At 46.1% G+C, this 23,097-nt stretch overlaps 1 protein-coding gene across 1 annotated transcript; it reads right to left on the bottom strand.

Moving 5' to 3' along the window:
• Positions 1 to 367: 367 nt before the first annotated feature.
• Positions 368 to 3,534, bottom strand: LOC122046314 (pentatricopeptide repeat-containing protein At4g14850-like). The gene has a single exon (XM_042606933.1). It carries the CDS (start codon positions 3,468 to 3,470, stop codon positions 684 to 686), a length of 2,787 nt encoding a protein of 928 aa, XP_042462867.1. The 5' UTR covers positions 3,471 to 3,534; the 3' UTR covers positions 368 to 683.
• Between the last annotated feature and the right edge of the window lie 19,563 nt (positions 3,535 to 23,097).

Genomic DNA, 23,097 nt, shown 5'->3' with positions numbered 1-23,097 from the left:
CTCTTCACATGCAGTCATTCTATCCAAACAAGCAAGCATTCAAAAAGGGAGAAAATCAAAACCAAACAAGCACTAATGACCATAAGGAAACCAAAAACATTCGATTTAAAGCAATTCAAACTATCAAGTTTGGAAGTACCTTAATCCTGTTCAGAGATGCACAAGTCCAACTAGAGGAATGCACTTCATTGAATTTCTTTGCCATAAACTCGTTGCCCCTAATATATCAGTTATCAAGTGATTGTTTTCCCAACTATAAGACTGATGCTTGTCGGCTAGTTTACCGAATAACAATATTCCATCCAAGTGAAATAGTGATCATCTAATAACATTTAACCCATATCAAGACAGATGAGCAAGAAGTTAATCATGAGCCAAAAAAAAACTTCTTTAACAATTAAGAATTAATGTATACAAAGAGTGCATTAGTTGATTATACAACATTTTGAAAGTTGAATGTGCAACATACATTTCTCTTAATCCCTTTGTCAAAACAAGCAATCATTTATGACTCCATATTCGGAGAATTGAAAAGAATCCTACTAGCTAAAGTTTGAGCTCCTGCCAAAATCTTAGTGTAGTTTAAATAAACTTATCGCTAATAATGAAAATCTCACAACCGTTACCGCCGGTGTTGGTACGAGCTTAACTTTAAATTAAGAAACTGTTGATCCTTTTGCAGATCACCAATAATCCCTGCAAGAACAAGCTCCATCCCTGAAATGATGAAACCTATTGATATCTCTAATGATAATCTCCCTGGAAACGATCTTGCATATGTACTTGAATGCCATATGACAATCTATGCAAACTCGGAGATTCTTCTTCACTCTAATGGGGGCTCCAGCTGGAGTACTTATCAATGCAAATGCTACCGCAAGCCTCTCGCTGTGGTGAGAGAGGAGAATTTCCTTCTCTCCTGGCTCGACATCATGGAGGTCGATCTCAAGCTTAGGGATGTATCCTGCTTTTTTCATTAGATCACCCAGCTCCTCTAGCTTAGCATAGATCTCAGTCGTTCGGTCATGACTTCTATCTCCCACTATGAAAGTATAAATCATACCCTTCAATTCGACCCAGCTCACTGCAGGTTCTTTCTTCACCCTGCTATCCTTCATTAACCTCCTGGCCGTAGCAACATCGTCCCACATTCCTGCCGAAGCATACATGTTTGCAAGAAGCACATGGGTTCCAGATTTCTCTGGTTCAAGATTAAAGAGCACCGCAGCTGCTTGTCGACCCAGTTCTATATTTCCATGAACTCTGGCAGCCCCTAAAAGTGCTCCCCAAACCGACGCATTGGCTTCAAAAGGCATGGCGTGCACGAGTTCCATTGCCTCATCTAATTTACCAGCACGTCCAAGAAGGTCGATCACACAGGCATAATGCTCTTGTGTTCGTTGAACTCCGAACATCTCTTCCATTGAATCAAAATAATGTTTTGACTCCTCAACAAGGCCTGCATGGTTACAAGCAGAAAGAACACTCGTCAAAGTAATGTGATTTGGAGACACACCATCGTCGATCATTTTGGAGAATAAAGCCAATGCCTGTTTTCCATGTCCGTGTTGGGCAAGGCCTCCGATCATAGCAGACCATGAGACAACCCCCTTTTCTGGAATCTCAGAGAAAGCTAAGGTCGCATCCTCAATACTCCCGCACTTGGCATACATGTTAACAAGTGCGTTCCCCGTAAACACATCAGACATATTACCCATCTTCAGCACATGCACATGAATCTGCTTCCCTTGTTCGTAAGCAGATAAACTGGCACACGCATTGAGAAGGCTACTATAGACATATGAATCTGGTTTAAGCTCTTGACTTAGCATTCTAGTGAACACTTTGAAAGCTTCTTCCCCTTGCCCACTCTGTGAGTGAACTGTGATCAAAGATGTGAAAGCCACCACATCGGCAGATTGGCATTCCTCGAAAATTCTCCCTGCTTCCTGGACAGAATTACACTTGCCGTATGCATCAATTAGGCCATTTACTACATGAGGATCTGACAGAAAGCCAGTTCTCATCGCAAGCCCATGCACCTGCTTGGCGATACCGATTGCCTGTGCGCTTGCTGTGGATTTAAGAACAGCTGACAGTGTGGTTCGGTTTATGCTCAAACCTCCATTTCTCATGTCAGAGAAAAAGGAAAGAGCTTCATCATCCCTTCCGCAATGTGAGCACCCAGAGATCAAAGCATTCCACGCCAACAAATCTCGTTCGGGGATCGAGTACAAGGCTCTCGTAGCATCATCTAATCGATCGCATTTTGCATACATATCAACAAGGCCGACACCGACGAATGAATCAGAATCTAAACCAGCCGCGATCAAGCTACCGTGTATCTGCATGCCTAAATCCAACATTTTTGCCCCCGCACAAGCTTTGATAATGCTGGACAAAGTGAACACATTAGGAACCATTCCTGAGGCCTTCATCTTCACCAACAAAGCCAATGCCTGGTGATCATGTCCATGCAGAACACAGCCAGCAATGAAAGAGTTCCATGAAACTATATCGGGTCCAGCAATCTTCTCGAAAACAAATGCAGCGGCTTTGAAATTACCTGACTTAGCATACATGTCGACGAGGGCATTGGCTATAAAAGGATCTGAATGGTAACCGAGTCGAGTGAGATAGCCATGAATAGCTTTCCCAGAGGACAAATCTTGCGAGCCAGTGCAAGCATTTACAAGGCACGAAAGCCCGAATTCATTAGGCCTCGATGCACCCAATGCCATCTTCTGAAACAGACTGATCGCCTCCTCAAACCTGTCATTCCTCACAAAGCCAGCAAGCAAACCGTTCCATGAGACGCTGTTCGGCTCGGCAATGCCCTCAAAGAGCCTCTTCGAATCTGATAGGCACCCAAAGTTGGAGTACATGACGACGAGTGTGTTAGCGACGAACACATCGGACTCGAATCCGGTGACTACGATGAAGGCATGGACCTGTGTGCCGGCGACGAAGTCAGAGGAGACGGAGCAGGCTTTGAGAACGGAGGGGAGGGTGAACTCGTTGCTCGGGACGCCCAAAGACCGCATCTTCCGGAAGGTTTTGAGGGCGTCGCGGCCGAGGCCATTGTTGGCGAAGGCGGAGATGAGGGCGGACCAGGAGACATGGTCCTGGTCGGGGAATTCCTCGAAGAGCTTCCGGGAGGACTCCGGGGAGCGGCATCTGGAGTAGAGCGAGAGGAGGTGGTGGCAGAGGGGAGGGGAAGACGAAAGGCGTGACTTGGCGAGGAGGGCGTGGATCTTAGAGGCGCCGCCGATTGAATGGGTGGAGGAGATAAGGGCGATGAGATCGGAGATGGAGCCGGTGACGGTGGGGGTGGAAGTTTCGGCAGGAGGAGAGTGAGAGGGTGATAAGTCGGCGGCGGCGGCGGTGTGGAGGAGGGTTTTATGGGAGAAGGGAATAGAGGAGCGTAGGGGTTTGGATGATACGGGAAGGAGGATGCTGCAAGGCTTCATCACAAGACCCAGGCACAACTGAACTCGAGTATGTAGTCCGCCGCCAGAGGCCCCAATCCACCATGTATTGAAAACCAGACCGGAACGGTGAACCGGACACTCCGGTTCATTTCGATGCCCAGGTAGACCCCTCCCTCTCCCTCTCCCTCTCCCTCTCAGGCGCGCGGCAGCGTAACACGTCCTATATTTTGGAACGATGACGCCCCACTTTTTTTTTGTTTTTAAATTAAATTACGTCATAATTTTCTAACTATTTTATATTGTATTATTATACATTACTATCTCTTATATTTCTCGTCTAGATCTGAATCGAGACGTATTATAACAATTACGATATTATTACTACTATAACTGAGCTACGATACAGTAAAGAGTTAAATTATCGTACACCCTCTTTTTTTTTGTCTGAATCCGTCATTATTATCACGGTTCAATTCTCAATTATAGTATATTTATAGGGTTTATTTCTCCAAATAAGATGTGCAATCATGAGATATTGATATTCTGAGTTGCTCGCCGCAAGTGCTTCAAGGGACCGGGCTGATCACCTTAGAAACAGTGTTACCTAGATCAATGAGATATATTGTAGCAGTTATGGTTTTATAACTACCCAACTGAGTTGTCATATAGTTGTAGAAGCTATAATTTTATAGGTGCTACAACTAAATTGCTACGACGTAAACAGGGACGGATCCAGGATTTTAGGTTTGGGAGGGCCACATATTAAGTAACGAAAATAATTATTATACATTGTATCTATGATGATTGGATTATCCTTCCCTTAGAAAATCTACCAAAACTTTGTTCAAAATATAGCTAGAACTAATAAACCAACTTAAATCTAGACAGATATATAAAAAAAAAGATTTTTGAACCATCTAATACATAAAAGGACTACTCTAATTCCAAAAGTTACTTAGAACTATAAGTGTACATGCTTTTCCTCAGAATATGTGATCTTCAAGTATGAGACGTTCAACTCACAACTAAAAACTTCATGGGAGGAATACATTGAAGCATTGTTGAAAACAAACTGATAACATAAGTGACAGTAATTGAGTTTAATCAAGTTTCTCAAGGCAGAGAAATTAATATATTTAATATCCACATAACAATTTTTGATATAGGTCATTTATCAGTATTGTTGATACAATAAATCAAAATGCATAAACAAAGTGAAAGACAACAGAGCAAAATGATACAACCTTCAAAATTTTAATGTAACAATGCTCAATATTGTTAGGCAAATTGGACTCTCGGTGCACAACAGAAGGTCATACCTTTGTTACATATAAATTTTACTGTTCTCTGCTGCAGTAACTCACTCTATCAAATTCCTGAATCTGATAACTTAACAAGAAAAATCATCTAGAACTGTTTAAAATCAAGCAAGAAATTATCAAAAGGTAAGTATAACCATAAAAAAAATATACTAAACTTAAAAGGCAAAGCCAACAAACAGGCTGCTAAATAAGTAGATCAAATTGGTCTTAGAAATCTTACTTGATAAGCTATTGGTTCACTATCAATGCAGCTTCAATGCGTTCCATAAGCGGATTAGTAGCCATAGCTCCTTCCTTAACACTACAAAAGGATGTATCTTAGTCAAACAAAACAATGCTATGTGTGCTACTAGTACAATTTATGGCAAATAACAAATAACATTTACAATAGGATAAACATGCTCTTGCACCTCCATCTAGGAAAAAGGCAAAAACACAAAAGACTAAAAATATTATAGATATATCTTACAAAGAGGTCAAATGGCTTCCTATCTTTGAAAATAATGAACATGGGCAATGTCTCAAATGGAAGCCTCGCGAGGTGGCTATCTTGCTGCCTTGCAGGGCAACAGCTACTTCGCGAGCAGCCATGTCGCTGCCTAGCGCTGCCTCGTGAGGCTTCCATAGCGTTGCCTCGCAAGGCAGCGATGCGGGGGACACTCGCTCGAGAGGCTACCTCGTCGGGCAATGCAGGCGGTCACATCCCCATCTTTTTTGTGGAATAGAAAAAAAAGTTTAGGGTTACCTGAATTTGATACAGGTTCCTTGCTTGCTGTGGAGTGAGGAGTGCGGAGTGAGGAGGGAGGAGGGAGTAGTTGCTACAAAAAGGGAAGGAGACAAATTTACATCCACATACTAAAATTTGGCAATTTAGAAAACCTGTAATAAGATATCAGCAAGGCTTTGACGACACTCAACAGCAACTTGGATCGAACTGCTTCAACTCGCTGAATGTATGAAGCATGCAAATACTAAACAAATTCTTCCCCCAAAATAACAAACAAACAAAACGAGAGAGGAAAAAGGCAAAAACACAAAAGACTAAAAATATTATAGATATATCTTACAAAGAGGTCAAATGGCTTCCTATCTTTGAAAATAATGAACATGGGCAATGTCTCAAATGGAAGCCTCGCGAGGTGGCTATCTTGCTGCCTTGCAGGGCAACAGCTACTTCGCGAGCAGCCATGTCGCTGCCTAGCGCTGCCTCGTGAGGCTTCCATAGCGTTGCCTCGCAAGGCAGCGATGCGGGGGACACTCGCTCGAGAGGCTACCTCGTCGGGCAATGCAGGCGGTCACATCCCCATCTTTTTTGTGGAATAGAAAAAAAAGTTTAGGGTTACCTGAATTTGATACAGGTTCCTTGCTTGCTGTGGAGTGAGGAGTGCGGAGTGAGGAGGGAGGAGGGAGTAGTTGCTACAAAAAGGGAAGGAGACAAATTTACATCCACATACTAAAATTTGGCAATTTAGAAAACCTGTAATAAGATATCAGCAAGGCTTTGACGACACTCAACAGCAACTTGGATCGAACTGCTTCAACTCGCTGAATGTATGAAGCATGCAAATACTAAACAAATTCTTCCCCCAAAATAACAAACAAACAAAACGAGAGAGGAAAGAAGAAATGAAGAATGCTAGAGATTTTGAAAGAATATAAATCTGCAATCCGACTTTGGAAGAAGATATTCTTCCAGAATTACCTACTACCTATCATTGTTCACAGTGCCTCTTTTAACAAAGTAAGCATGAACTAGTTCAAAACGCTTTCAGCAAAATTAAAGTTTTTAGGACTATAAAGCAGACCAAAACCAAGATTCCAAACCTCAAAATGCAAATTTGTCTTGTAGTTAGGGTGAAAAAATCCTAGCGGAGCGACAAGAAAGAGAAGGATCAAGAACCATCACTGGCATAGAACCAACGCACTAACTGCAAAGGAGAAAAGGATCACAGAGAACACAATAAATCCCCTCAAAAGCACAACTTTCACCCACTCCCATGCTAGATCCTGCAAAATCTATAAACTTTGACTTACCATCTACCGAATTGGAGCACCTCTACCCCTCCGCAACCGGAATCGTGTGGTTGTTGCTCGCGGTGATCGAGCTGATGAATGTTTAGGGTTTTTAGGTAAGATTAGGTAAATCCACTGTTGTGCCAAAAGGATGTCCACATTGTAGGATCGAAAAGAATTTAGATATCTCCACAATGACATGATATTGTCCACTTTGGGCCTAAGCCCTCATGGTTTTGCTCTTGGGCTCTACCCAAAAGGCCTCATGCCAATGGAGATATCTTTTTCTTATAAACCCATGATCTTTTCCATGTGTTTTCAATATGGGACTATGTTTGCAACCTTGCAACCCTAACAATCCCCCCCTCAAACAAAGGACCATGGGCTTCCCACGTCCGATCCTCGACCCACCAGGTCTTCCTGCCCCTCGGTCTACTCGACCTACTAGGACTTCCTGCCCCTCGGTCTACCCGACCTACTAGGACTTCCTTGCCTAGCCGCAACTAGGACTTCCTGCCCCTCGGTCCACCCGACCTACTAGGACTTCCTGCCTGGTGTCTGGTCCTCTTGATCCGAACATAGGAGCCCCCACTTTCTTTGTTCGAGGTCAATATTGTACTCACATGGTTCAATCAGACCATAGCTCTTGTGCACAGTCGGCGGTTAAACCTTCTGGCAGTCCGGGCTCTGATACCAATTGTAGGATCGAAAAGAATTTAGATATCTCCACAATGACATGATATTGTCCACTTTGGGCCTAAGCCCTCATGATTTTGCTCTTGGGCTCTACCCAAAAGGCCTCATGCCAATGGAGATATTTTTTTCTTATAAACCCATGATCTTTTCCATGTGTTTTCAATATGGGACTATGTTTGCAACCTTGCAACCCTAACACACATATCTCCACAGTGGCATGATATTGTCCACTTTGGGCCTAGACCCTCGTGGCTTTGCTCTTGAGCTCTACCCAAAAGGCCTCATTCCAGTGGAGATATCATGCATCCTTTTAACCCCATGATCTTTACCAAGTCTTTCCAATGTGGGACTTTGATTGAACCCCAACAATCCTCCCCTCAAACAAAGGACCACTGATCCGGCGGTGAGAATGGGGGGCCCACCTTCTGAAGGGTCCCAACCTAAGGACGGATGGAAGGCTGGCCAAGCGGGTACTGGTCCGAGCGGAGCTAGAGATAACCCATCCGTGGGCTTGGGTTTCCGACGCCAAGGCAAGAAGATCGAAGGGCCGAGCGGAAGTCTGCTCGGCTGGGACCGAAGGGCCGATCGAGTGATCCGTTCGGCCAGGATAGGGGCGAGGGTACAAAGGTGGCCGAACGGCCTATGCGCTCGGCTCGGGTTATGGGATATCAGCAGGAGCACGTCCGATGATTATGCCTTGCACAAAATTGCACGATGGAAGATCTTGCTGTCACATCATGGGAAGGTTGGCGCAGTAACAGTATGTTCTCATGGACGTCTCCCTGACAGATCCATGATTCAGGCATGGCCCTTCTGACAGACCCATACTTGAGCATGGTCAAAGGCATGTGGTTGCTTTGACTGGAGCACCCAGGTTTCCTCCAGAGGTCTATATAAGGCCTCCATTTCTCCACCAGAGGGAAGCGAAATCTTGATTCAGGAGCCACCTTTTTGTTATTCCTCGCCTGACTTGAGCGTCGGAGGACCGTCGCCGGGACACCCCTCCCGGCTCGGTTTTGTTGCAGGTTCACCGGAGCACTCGAGGACTCCGCAGGAAGCGCCACGTGCCCAGCGTCCCTTGACTCCTGATTCGGACAGGATCAAATTGGCGCCGTCTGTGGGAATGCTCCTGCATCCGATCGGAAGCAATGGATGAGGCTGGACGACAACACGCGGTGACGCTTTCAACCGAAGAACTCGAAGCTCTGGTCGAGATGAGGGCTGCCAAACTAGTGGAGCAAAGACAAAAAGCAACATCCGAGCGGCCGGAACAACAAGCGACATCTGCGTCCGGTGGCCGAGCGGAAGCACCTCAAGCCACCGTCGCATTCCATCGAGCCTTATTTCGCACCCCTGAAGCAGCACCAGCTCGAAGAGATAGAGGCTCCTCTTCAGACGAAATGCCAAGGCGGGACGACAGAAAAGGGAAAGCCCCCCGGACGGACTCATCTCCCGAGCGGACCAACCGCCAATTTTCGGAGGTCATTCTGTGAGATCCTCTGCCCAAGCACTACGTGCCCCCTACGATCGGCGAGTATAATGGAACAACGGACCCGGATGATCATTTGGGTAAGTTTGACAACACAGCCACACTCCATCAATACACCGACGGAGTGAGGTGTCGCGTCTTCCTTACCACTCTATCGGGATCGGCTCAACGGTGGTTCCGGAGGTTGCCGGACGGATCTATCACAAGCTTCAACGATTTCCGAACGGCCTTCCTCCACCACTTTGTTAGCAGTCGGCGGTATCAGAAAACAAGTGTTAGCTTGTTCGCCATCAAGCAAGGACCAAAAGAATCGCTCCGAGCTTACATCCAGCGATTCAACCAAGTGGCAATGGATATCCCAACGGCCACATCGGAGACGATGATGAACGCCTTCACGCAAGGCCTTGTGGATGGGGACTTCTTCCGGTCACTCATCCGAAAGCTGCCCCGAGACTATGATCACATGCTGCACCGGGCCAACGAATACATAAACGTGGAAGAAGCTCAAGCAGCTCGGAAAAAGGAAGCTCCAATCGAACGTGCACCTGTTCATGCCGAGTGGAAGCCGCACGCCGCTCAGCAACCACCCAGAGGACCGAGGGCTGAAGCAATTCGATCCTCCCATACCAGATCGCACGTACAAGAAGTGGCTGCCGCTCGGCCCAAGCCAAAGAAGAGGTGGACCCCTATGTTCTGCTCCTTCCACCAGTCAGATACGCACAACACGAGGGATTGTCGAAGTCTTCCCTTCGTGACTAACCCCGTTCCCAGGAAAGTCGAACGACGGTCTCCTCCCGTCGATAGAAGACAAAGGACCTGTGGAGCTGACCGGACCCGCACCGAGAGGCGACATCACCAAACGCCCGATCGGCACCGATCCCCAAGACAGGAGAGTCGCCGGGCGTCCAGGGAGCGATCCCGACCGTCCACTCGGGAGGAGGAAAACCGGAGCAATACTGCCCGGGGCGAGATCAGCGTCATTGCTGGCGGGCCGACCGGAGGAGACTCCAACCGAGCGAGAAAGGCGGCCGTCCGGCAGCTGCAGATCCACGCGGTCGGCTGTAGCCAAGAGCGGGCGAGTGGACCGGAAATTACTTTTGGGCCCGGAGACTTAGAAGGGGTAGAAGTGCCCCACGACGACGCACTACTCATTAAAGCGGTAATAGCAAATTATACCATTCACCGCATATTTGTTGACACAGGGAGCTCAGTCAACATCATCTTCAAGAAGGCATTCGATCAACTACAAATCGATCGAGCCGAGCTGCTGCCCATGACGACCCCGCTCTACGGGTTTACGGGCAACGAAGTTCAGCCGGTCGGACAGATCCGGCTAGCTGCCTCGCTGGGAGAAGAGCCGCTCCGGAGGACCAGAACAATAAATTTCGTGGTGGTAGACTCCCCATCATCCTACAATGTCATTTTGGGACGACCGGCGCTCGGCGAATTCCGAGCGGTTGTTTCAACCTTCCACCAAAAGATAAAGTTCCCCGTGGAAGACAAAGTAGGAGAAGTGCGTGGAGATCAGCTAGCAGCTCGGCGATGTTATATAGAGATGATCCGAGCAGAAGCTTCTTCCGCTCGGAAGGCCCCCCGAATCGAGGTACACGCCATAATCGAGAAACCTCCTGCTTTAATTTATGATGAAAAGGAGGAAGTTCAGATCCATCCGACCCGATCGGAGGCCACCACTTTCATCGCCTCAGATCTGGAGGAAAAACAGAAGGAGAGGCTGATCCAATGCCTCCAGCGAAATCATGATGTCTTTGTCTGGTCGACACATGAGTTGCCCGGAATTTTGCCGAGCCTGACGCAGCATGAGTTACATGTCCGACCGGACGCTCGGCCAGTGAAGCAGAAAAAAAGAGATTTTAGCGCCGAGCAGAATGCCATAATCCGGGCGGAAGTAGAAAAACTTCTGAAGGCAGGCCACATACGCGAGGTGCAGTTCCCGAGCTGGTTGGCCAACGTAGTCTTGGTCTCCAAGCCGGGTGGCAAGTGGAGGGTCTGTATCGACTTTCGAGACTTGAACAAAGCGTGCCCCAAGGATTTTTATCCTCTGCCCCGGATAGATCAGCTGGTGGACTCTACGGCAGGCTGCGAATTAATTTGCATGCTTGACGCCTACCAAGGATATCATCAAGTGCCGCTCGCCCGGGAAGATCAAGAAAAAGTGAGCTTCGTAACGGCCGACGACACATACTGCTACAATGTGATGCCGTTCGGATTGAAGAATGCCGGAGCCACCTATCAACGCTTGATGAACAAGGTATTCAAGGAGCAGATCGGGCGGAATCTGGAAGTTTACGTGGACGACATTCTTATCAAATCCGTCCGAGCAGCCGATCTTTTCAAGGATATGGAAGAAACCTTCCGAACACTGCGCAAATATGGAGTCAAGCTGAATCCCCAGAAGTGCCTGTTCGGAGCTAAAGGAGGGCGTTTCTTGGGGTATATAGTGACCGAGCGGGGGATCGAAGCAAATCCCAACAAGGTGAAAGCACTGCAAGACATGCCGCCCCCAAGAAATACAAGAGAAGTGCAAAGGTTGACCGGTCGGATAATTGCTTTATCCAGATTCATCTCCAGAACCGCCGACCGGAGCCTGCCGTTCTTCAAGATCCTGCGAAAGGCTACTAAATTCCAGTGGGATGAAGAGTGTGACCGAGCATTTGAAGAGTTGAAGACATATCTAAATTCCCTACCTGTACTGGCCAAGCCGATCGGGGGCGAGTCACTGTATATGTACCTGTCGTCAACTGAGCATGCTGTAGGCTCAGCACTTGTGAGGGCTAGCGGCGAAGAGCAGCCGGTGTATTTTCTGAGTCATATTTTGAAAGATGCTGAATCTCGCTACACCGGGCTCGAGAAGTTGGCCTTTGCTTTGGTTCTAGCCGCTCGGTGCCTTCGACCGTATTTCTTGGCCCACACAATCATTGTCCGGACGAACAGTCCACTCGGAAGAGTCCTGTTGAATCCAGAAGCGTCCGGACGGCTTATCAAGTGGACAACAGAATTAAGCGAGTTTGACATCCAGTACCAGCCTCGCCCGGCGATTAAGGCCCAATCCTTGGCTGATTTTGTGACCGAGGTACAGAGGCCAGAACTGGAAGCTCTATGGAGGATATATGTGGATGGGTCTTCCACTCGGCTCGGAAGTGGGATTGGGATATTGCTTACCTCACCGCAAGAAGAAAAGATGCACTTATCCGTCCGGCTGGATTACAAGGCTACCAACAACGAAGCAGAGTATGAGGCTATTATAGCCGGATTACAGGCAGCACGGCATGTGGGAGCCGGTCGGGTGACACTCTATTCCGATTCACAGTTGGCCGCTCAACAACTTTCTGGTGCCTTTGAAATCAATAACGTTCGGCTTAAGCGCTACGCTGAAGCCTTTGAAAAACTCAAAGCCACTTTCCGAGAGGTCCTTATCCAAAAGATTCCCCGAACGGAGAACCAGGCAGCCGATGAGTTGGCCAAACTAGCAAGTTCTATAACGCCGATCACCGTTCAACAACCAATCGAAAGAGTACTACTGGTGGCGCACGTCGATCGGATGGAAGGTCTCTCATTTCCAAGCGACTGGAGGACATCCATCATAGAGTTCCTCCAATCGGGAAAAGTACCTGCCGACCGGGACGAAGCCCAGCTGCTCAGGAGAAGGGCCGGGCGGTTTACACTCATTGGAGATCAGCTGTACAAGAAAGCTTTCTCGCGCCCTTTGTTGAAATGTGTAAGCTCAGAGGACTCAGCGTACATCCTTCAGGAAGTACACCAAGGATCATGCGGCGGTCATCCGGGAGGACGCTCGTTGGCCAAGAAGATCCTTTTGGCCGGGTACTTTTGGCCAACATTACAAGCAGACGCCGCTCGGACAGTATCTACCTGCCTTTCATGTCAGAAGTATCACAACTTCTCCCACCGACCGGCAGAGGAGATGAAGGCATCAACCATCTCATGCCCGTTCGATCAGTGGGGAATGGATATTGTAGGTCCATTTCCGATAGCGACCGGGCAAAGGAAATTTTTACTAGTGGCGGTAGATTACTTCTCCAAGTGGGTGGAGGCCGAGCCGCTCGCAAAGATTACTGAACAAATGGTGAAAAAATTCATCTGGCAACACATCATTTGTCGGTTCGGCATCCCTCGCCGACTAGTGTCCGACAACGGGCGGCAGTTCACAGGGAAGATGTTAGAAGATTGGTGCAATAGCTACGGCATTGAGCAACATTTCACATCCGTGGCCTATCCTCAGAGCAATGGCCAAGCTGAAGTCGCCAACAGGGAAATTCTTCGTATTCTGCGCGCTCGGCTCGACCATGTGGGAGGGAGTTGGCCAGATGAAGTGCCAAGCGTCTTGTGGGCCATCCGGACGACGCCAAAAGAAGGGACAGGAGTCACCCCATTCCATTTGGTATACGGAGGTGAGGCCGTCATTCCGGTTGAAGTCGGCGTCGAGTCCGCTCGGATCCAGTGCTATGATGAAGGCAATGCCGAGCGGAGAAATATGGAGCTAGATATGGTCGAAGAGGAGAGGGCAAAGGCGTCCGTCCGGCTGATGGCATATCGTCAGCGGATGAAACAGAACTACAACCGACGCGTCATTCCCAGATCATTCCAAGTCGGTGATCTTGTCTGGAAGAAGGTCAAGCCGGTTGGCGACGTCGGTAAGCTGGAAGCTCCATGGGCAGGTCCTTTCAAAATCATCGAAAAGCTCCGCTCGGGCGCATATTATCTGGAGGATGAAGACGGTCGGCAGCTAGATAGGCCGTGGAGCGCGAACCACCTCCAGCCTTATAGGGCGGGGTGAATGGGGTATCACTGTAAATCACCACGTGTACATTTTCCGACCGATTACTGAAAATGTAGAAATGGAAAGTCAGAAGAGCAAAAATAAGGCTTGATCATTAAGAGCCGAAGGCCCCCGAGCCGTTCGGCCGGGAGGTTTATATCCGAGCCACGGGCTCGAACCCGAAGACCCCGAGCCGTTTGGCCGGGCTGCGTATGGGATACGAGCGATGCTTGAAATAGAAGGCCCGAGCCGTTCGGCCGGGTATATGGTATCCGAGCCCAGCGCTCGATGTGAAGGCCCGAGCCGTTCGGCCGGGTATATGGTATCCGAGCCCAGCGCTCGATGTGAAGGCCCGAGCCGTTCGGCCGGGTATATAGTCTCACTTGAAGACCGACGAGCACCGTCGTTAAAAATCGAGAGCCGCGCCGACCGGCTATAAAAACCGCGCCGTCGAGCTCCGACGATAAATATCGAGAGACGAGCCGGCGTCTATAAATAATCCGCGCGAACGAGCCGTCCAGCCCAGACGTTAAACCGCAAAGCCGCGCCGACCGGCTATAAAAACCGCGCCGTCGAGCTCCGACGATAAATATCGAGAGACGAGCCGGCGTCTATAAATAGTCCGCGCGAACGAGCCGTCTAGCCCAGACGTTAAACCGCAAAGCCGCGCCGACCGGCTATAAAAACCGCGCCGTCGAGCTCCGACGATAAATATCGAGAGACGAGCCGGCGTCTATAAATAGTCCGCGCGAACGAGCCGTCTAGCCCAGACGTTAAACCGCAAAGCCGCGCCGACCGGCTATAAAAACCGCGCCGTCGAGCTCCGACGATAAATATCGAGAGACGAGCCGGCGTCTATAAATAGTCCGCGCGAACGAGCCGTCTAGCCCAGACGTTAAACCGCAAAGCCGCGCCGACCGGCTATAAAAACCGCGCCGTCGAGCTCCGACGATAAATATCGAGAGACGAGCCGGCGTCTATAAATAGTCCGCGCGAACGAGCCGTCTAGCCCAGACGTTAAACCGCAAAGCCGCGCCGACCGGCTATAAATATCCGCGCCGACGAGCACCGTCGTTAAAAATCGAGAGTCGGGCCGGCGACTATAAACCTCCCGGGCGACCGACCAAGAGTCGGGCCGCAGTCGGACCGGCGACTATAAACCCCCCGGTCTGAAGATCTCTGCACAGACCAGCATATCATATATTCTCTCCCTTGTTCGGGGTCGAGTTATCACTGAAGGCCCCCGAGCCGTTCGGCTGGGAGGTTTATATCCGAGCCACAGGCTCGAAGACGAAGGCCCCCGAGCCGTTCGGCCGGGAGGTTTATATCCGAGCCACAAGCTCGAAGACGAAGGCCCCCGAGCCGTTCGGCCGGGAGGATTATATACGAGCCAGGGGCTCGATGGCGATCATCACTGGTTTCGGACCAATTCAGCGGACCAGCACATCATATGTCTATATCCCCCGTTCGGGGTTGAGCGGCCTTCACTGGTCACGGACCAGATTCATGATCATCTATCTCCCCCGTTCGGGGTCGAGCAATCGACTGCCCGCTCGGACACATATGGTCCAGTCAGTCGGACTCATTTCCTCCTTCGACTAGACTTGAAGGGAAGGCAAGTGATCCGGCGGTGAGAATGGGGGGCCCACCTTCTGAAGGGTCCCAACCTAAGGACGGATGGAAGGCTGGCCAAGCGGGTACTGGTCCGAGCGGAGCTAGAGATAACCCATCCGTGGGCTTGGGTTTCCGACGCCAAGGCAAGAAGATCGAAGGGCCGAGCGGAAGTCCGCTCGGCTGGGACCGAAGGGCCGATCGAGTGATCCGTTCGGCCAGGATAGGGGCGAGGGTACAAAGGTGGCCGAACGGCCTATGCGCTCGGCTCGGGTTATGGGATATCAGCAGGAGCACGTCCGATGATTATGCCTTGCACAAAATCGCACGATGGAAGATCTTGCTGTCACATCATGGGAAGGTTGGCGCAGTAACAGTATGTTCTCATGGACGTCTCCCTGACAGATCCATGATTCAGGCATGGCCCTTCTGACAGACCCATACTTGAGCATGGTCAAAGGCATGTGGTTGCTTTGACTGGAGCACCCAGGTTTCCTCCAGAGGTCTATATAAGGCCTCCATTTCTCCACCAGAGGGAAGCGAAATCTTGATTCAGGAGCCACCTTTTTGTTATTCCTCGCCTGACTTGAGCGTCGGAGGACCGTCGCCGGGACACCCCTCCCGGCTCGGTTTTGTTGCAGGTTCACCGGAGCACTCGAGGACTCCGCAGGAAGCGCCACGTGCCCTCCCGGCTCATAGTCCGGGCCTCCTCGCGAGCATCCGGTCATCCTGACCTGCTCTGGGCCTCCCCGCAAGCATCCACGCCCAGTCACCTTGACCTACTTCGAGCCTACCTGCGAGCATCCGGCCACCCTGACCTACTTGCCTCACGTAGGTTAGGGACTTGGGCCTAGGCCCTCGTGACTTTGTTCTTGGGCTCTACCCAAAAAGCCTTATTCCAATGGAGATATCATGCATCCTTTTAACCCCATGATCTTTACCAAGTCTTTCCAATGTGGGACTTTGATTGAACCCCAACATCCACCCTTGGACGTGAATGTTAAATAAACTTTGAATGATCATAACTTTTAACTTGAGTTAAATCACGAAACACATAATATATCAAATCAAAACTCGTTTAGAAATCTATATTTATTATTGGGTGTAACCCTTAATGACCCAGTCTTAAGCTCAAATGAAGGTTATTTTTATATTATAGCAGTAATAAAATCACAACTGTTATAGTAGCTATAAAACCATAGCTGTTAAGATTACAAGTTATAAATATTATAGTTGTAGCGGTTACGATTTCGTATTTGCCATCACTATAATAGTTGTAGCTTTTATAATTTATAAAGAATATAGACGAGATAACAGAACAATATTAAAGGTAGGGGTGTAATTGAGCCAAACTCTTGAATGTTTGACTTGACTCGTTTATAATTGAGCCGAGCTCGAGCTTTATTTACCAAATATATTCATGGCTTATGAGCTTATTCAAGCTTTTATCGAGCCTAAATGAGTTTAATAAATATAAATTATAAATTATAAATATTCATTAAAAATTAAATTATATATTTAGAAAAAATTATTAAAATTTATAATTTTATTCTAATAAATAAATTTAATATATTTGTCTATATTTTTCATAAGTAGAGTGTAAAATCTATAAATTCAATATCAAAATTATTATTTTTTTATTTAAAAGTTTATTCATGAGCTTAACGAACGTATTCACGAGCTAATGAGTCGAGTATTGTGAACTTGAACTTGGTTTGTTTATCTTAACGAGCCTCATTAAACGAGCACAAATGAGCTTTCATCGAATCGAGTTTCGAATAGCTCACGAACGGTTTGGTTCATTTACACCCCTACTCAAAGGATAATTATATCATTCTACGTAGATATGGTGAAAAAAATTAAAATGAAACACTACAATTTAAACCTATATATATATCGTGATATATTTAATGCAGGCCCCGAGTCTATTTTTATTTATTTTTTTTTTAATTTTTTTAAAATAAAAAAATCCTTAAAATATCTTAAATATATATATTGTACCATGTGAACACTTAAAATTATTTATCTTGAACACTATAACTCAAAAGGGAAGCATGAATATTAGAAGAAAATCTTATTAGCTTAAACTCATTATAACCCAATAGGGTTGATCGCAGATCGGGTTGATTCGGTTATTAGGGTAAAAAACTATCCGGCTCTACTAGATCAGATAATACAATATCAGGACCTACATCTGGTCCTATATCCGACGGTTATTATGTATCAGATATTCAACGGATTGTCAGTTATTTGGATATCCGACCCTATATCCAATGAAATATAAAATATAAATATAAAATAACAAAAAAAATAAAATATTTTAAAATGATAATAGACATTATTCATTACACGTTGTAGCAGCTAATCGCAGTAGCTGCTACAACGTGTAGCAGCTTATCAGCAGTAACTACTACAACGTGTAGCAACTTATCGACAGTAGTTGCTACAAGTAGGGATGATCGCGGATCGGGTTGGTTCAGTTATTGGGATAAAAAACTATCCGACCCTACTAGATTGGATAATGCAATATCAGGACCCTACATCCGGCCCTATATCCGACGGATTTTTTTTCGATTCAGTTCGGGTCGGTATAAGCGGGTTGGTCGGTTTGGCGGGTTCACTGCTCACCCCTATAACCCAACCCCTAAATTCTAAAATCTTAAACTCAAAATACATATAATATACTTCATGAACATCTAAAATTTTTAATCTGAAACACTATAACCCAAGAGAGAAGCCTAAATCCTAGAGGAAAATTCTTATTAACTCAAATCCGTTATAGCCCAACTTCTAAATACTAAAATTTTGAACCCTAAATATATATAATATATTCCAAAATAAAACAAAAAAATATAAAAAAAATTACTAAAGAGTCCAGGCGCTTGGACCAATTCATACATGGGAGCCTCAGTTAATTCCAGGCGCCCCGAGTCCAGTCCGAATGAATCCGCAGACTAAGGTCCACACCATATTATATATATATATATATATATATATATATATATATATATATATATATTTGATATGCTAAACTACGCTTTGTGCGCGGTCGTGAGCGACACGCATACGTGGCTTTGCTAGCTAGATTTCATTGCAAAAAAATATTCCTTTTATTCTCTCACCCCTTCCGCCTTCTATTCAAAATAGTGACACGTTGTGAATTTGGCCAAATCTAAATTTCCCTTGCTCTCTCTCTCTCTCTCTCATTCGCTCTCACTCCTTTCTTCGCCTCCGTCGTTCGTCGAACCTCGTGCTGCTGTCGAGAAAACAACGCAAAGGCGTTGCAAGCTAAACCCATGTTATAGTCACTTGCTTGTCCACTAGCTGGCTTGCAGCTCCCCAAACTGCCACAGAACACATAGCCGACACTGGTTTGCTTAGCACCCCTTTCCATTCTCCATCGTAAGCCTTTCCACTCTACTATCTATTCTTCATCTTTGTACAATAATTTTTAGCCTTGATAGATCCTACAACGCACAAGCCCTAGCTGCTTTCTTACCAGTTTTTACTTATGTAATTTGTAGGAAACTTGTCAAACATCAATTCCCATATTGAATAAATCAATGGTAATTCGTTTCATTTTAAGTTGTATATTAGAAGGAAGGAATGATTTATGCTACAACGTGCAAGGTCGACGCCTGCTACAAACGCCTGCAGCGGAGCCTTTGCTTGGCTGCTATACGTTGTAGCAGCTACTTCGACAGTTAACTGCTACACCTTGTAGCAGCTAACTATCTATTTTAGTTTCATTTTAAGTTATAATTCCCTCTATTTCTATTATATACCGTTTATATGTGATTCTCTTTATTAGACGCCCCTGGTGTTAAACTGGTAATTAATTCTACAACTAGCTACTACAATATTGTAGCAGTTACTTGGAATGTTAGCTGCTACAATGTTGTAGTAGTTACTTGAAATGTTAGCTATTATAATGCTGTAGTAGTTGGAATGTTAGCTGCTATAACGCTGTAGCAGCTAATTCGACGGTTAGCTGCTACAATGTTGTAGCAGTTACTTAGAATGATAGCTGCTACAATGTTGCAGTAGCTAATTCGTCGGTTAGCTGCAACAACATTGCAGTAGTTACTTGGAATGTTAGCTGTTACAATACTGTAGCAGCTAATTCGACGGTTAGCTATTACAACATTGTAGTAGCTACTTGGAATGATAGTTGCTACAATGTTGCAGTAGCTACTTGAAATGATAGATGCTACAACGTTGTAGCAGTTACTTGGAATGATAGATACAACATTGTAGTAGTTAATTTGACTGTTAGCTGCTACAACATTATAGCAGCTACTTGGAATGATAGCTGCTACATTGTTGTGGCAATTACTTGGAATTTTAGCTACTAGAATGCTATAGTAACTGATTCAATGGTTAGTTACTACAACGTTGTAGTAGTTATTTGGAATGTTAGCTGTTACAACGCTGTAGCAGCTAATTCATCGGTTAGCTGCTACAACATTGCAGCAGCTACTTGGAATGATAGCTGCTACAATATTATAGCAGCTAATTCGACGGTTAACTGCTACAACATTGTAGCAGCTACTTGGAATGATAGCTGCTACAACGTTGTATCAGTTAACTATCGAATTAGCTGCTACAACATTGTATCAGCTATCTTGACACTCCAAACCACCTTTTATTATAATTTTTTTGTTATAAAATTTATAGGAAACTTGTCAAACATCATTTTCCACAAACCATTTGAAGGTAGTTTCAAGGTAGCTACTTAGATGATACTAGACTATGTAGGTAGTAGACATTTATATTTGTATAAGTTTTAATTTTTTATGATTTAAGTTGTAATTGCTACAACATGTATCAGCTTTCAATTAGGTAGCTGCAACACCTTGTACCAACTATCTGCAGTAGCTGCTACACATTGTAGTAGCTACCCTATAATAGCTACTCCACATTATAGCAGCTACCCTACAATAGCCGCTCTACATTATAGCAGCTACCCTACAATAGCTGTTACACATTATAGCAACTACTTTGACATTCCAAACAAACTTATCTTTCAATTTTTTTTTTATATAGTTTGTAGGAAACTTGGGAAACATCATTTCCCACAAACCATTCGATGGTAAGTTTTTTTAATATAAGTTGTAAATCCCTCTAATCTTAATAGCTATTATCATGCACGGGCAGAGAAAGTAAAAATATATTGTACAATTACCTTTTTGCCCTCATCGGCCAAAGTTTTAACCCCTAAACTCATCATGTGACACATATTTCAAAAGAATTTCATTAATAGTAGATCGGTGCCCCACGGTATCTTCGTCAATCAATCTTACCGCGACGACTTATTTTTCATCCAAAGCTTCGCCTCCATCGTAAATATTGTGTTATGCTTTAAAGTTTGGTTCTTCTCTTTTTGTTTAGGGGTTTGAATTTTTAGGGTTCTAATTCGTCTTGTAGTTGCTACAATGTTGTTTAATGATTATATGTCTTTGGATTAAAGATTTACTTTGAGTGAATAGAAGGTTTAAAAAAAGTTTATCTTTGTTATAGCAGCTAAGCGACAGCATGTGCTACAATGTAGTTAAACCCTAATGATTGATACAACATGGTTAAACCTTACAATCCCTATTGGTTTCTCATTATTATAGTAGCTACTTGACCCTAACTGCTACAACGTGATCAACAACTATGTTGTAGCAGCTACTAACCACATTGTAGTACCTAGCAGAAATTATAGACATTGTAATGCATCATATTATAGTTAAAAAGTAACAGTATAATGTATCTGATCCTGTCTAAAATCGTGAAGCTGGAAAGCTTGGAGGTGGCGGCTTTGCTAACCGGACGTGGACTTCGCTCCGCTCTACAAAACAAATGACATCAGTACCGGGCCAAGGAAGGGGTCCCTAGCGTTATCCTTTCGATGCTCAAGTCAGCCACCGGAATTTGGAGAAGCAAAGCAACAGTGAAATTCAAGAATAACGTGTACCTCCGTCGGTGAAGGATCCACCTTTATATAGAGCCCTGGTGGGCAACGTGCGAGCTTCTCGAGGCATGGGTACGCTCTCCCAGGTGTCCCATTAAAGGGTCTTGTCAGAAAAGTACCCCTGACATTATACCTTAACAGGGCATACATATCCCTGACGTGATAGTAGAAACTTTGGCCATACGATCTGCCCGTCGACCATGCCTCAGGTCAGCAACACTCTCTCCCAAAAAGATGTTGAAAGATACTACAGTGTTCTCGTTGCTTGGCTGAGCAGGGTAGCTGCTCGGTCGGGACTCCGCTCCATCCATGGCCAGGTCCCGCTGCTTGGCAGAGCGAAGCAGCCGCTCGGCTAGGACTCCGCTTTGTCCTTGGCCTAGGTCCCGTATGACGTCCTGCCACTCTGTATCGAGTGTCGACTGTCTTGCGTATCCTCCCAAGACTGAGTGGGGATCAGCTCGGATTTGTCTCCTATCGGTTGAGGCCTGACCGCCCGCCCGACCATTGTAATTGTCCTCCGTTCGACCCTTTGACATCTGGGTGTTGACCGCCTTGACTTTAACCTCCACCCTGGCAGTTGACATCGTGCCAGATGGGCTTCCCTCCATTGTTGCATCACAAGTATCCCCCTCAAGTCTAGTTGAAGGAAGCTGTAAGTCCGACTGACTGGACCAGTATTCTTTGATGACTTCAACGATTTTGCCGTTCGGACTCGCATGGGCCGATTGGGTATATAAACGCAGCTCGAATTAAGCTCTGCGAAGCATACTATGCTTCCGCCATTCGACTGTGATGCTCGCTTATCCCTGCTGCTCGGGCAATGTGTGGCAACACTTGGGGAAAAATCTTTTTCTTACGCTTTTCGGCCAAGTGCCATGACGTCATCCAAATTTCTCAAAGACTATGAAAATTCCTGATCATTATGGTCGAGCATGCGGCCATGCTTTTTAATTAGACTAATTAATGACATCTAGTGGCTGAGCGCCACATGTTCTTCTTTCTGCTGACGTACGTTTGATGTGGCAGGCAGATATCCGCTGACGACGTGACAGGTGCATTTTTGAATTTAACGGTTGGATCTTTTCCTAGTTTTTCGCAACCCTGGATCAGACGACTTAGGTTAATCGGTCGCGAGGTTTATAAACCTCGCTTGCGTCGCCTTCTTCCTCACTTCGGACACCTTCATCTTTGAGTTCTACGTTTCATTTTTTTTGTCTCTCCGGTGATCTCTCAGTAAGCTTCCTCCCCCTTTCAATCGGATCTTTTTGTTGCACTTCTTCAATCTCTTTGTTTTTCAATGGCAAGCTCCTCACTACCCCTCGTCGCCGTCCCTAGGCTCTGGTACACTTCCACTGAGTACAGGTTCGACGGCGGAGATGCTGAGAGTTTGAGAGCCGCTTACGAAATTCCATTTATCAAATCGGTCTTCCTTCGGCTTACGACCGTCCAAACGAACCGCCGCTGGATTTTTTATGCTTCTTTAGGGATCAATTTACCACCGGTTTGTGGTTTCTGATCCACCCTTTCTTTTCTTCCATTTGTAAATATTTTCATATTTCTCTCCATCAATTAGTGTCGAACTCCTTTTGGCTGCTGTGCGGCCGGGGTCGTCGTCCTGTTCCGCCTGCATGACATTCCTCTTACTCCTCGACTCTTCCATTATTTCTATTATCCTAAATTGTCTGAGCCGGAGACTTTTCTCTTCCAAGCCTGAGTGAGCCTAGTCCTTTTTGATAAGATGTCATCATCCAACAAGTATTAGAAGGACTACTTCTTCTTCGTTC

Source organism: Zingiber officinale, chromosome 2B (genome assembly GCF_018446385.1).
Source record: "Zingiber officinale cultivar Zhangliang chromosome 2B, Zo_v1.1, whole genome shotgun sequence".
Lineage (NCBI taxonomy): Eukaryota > Viridiplantae > Streptophyta > Magnoliopsida > Zingiberales > Zingiberaceae > Zingiber > Zingiber officinale.
The sequence above is the reverse complement of the archived record's forward strand: the minus strand, read 5'-3'. Positions and strand labels throughout refer to the sequence as shown.

Excerpts from the sequence above, each read along its gene's own strand:
- LOC122046314 (XM_042606933.1), bottom strand. The coding sequence starts at position 3,470 with ATGAAGCCTTGCAGCATCCTCCTTCCCGTATCATCCAAACCCCTACGC.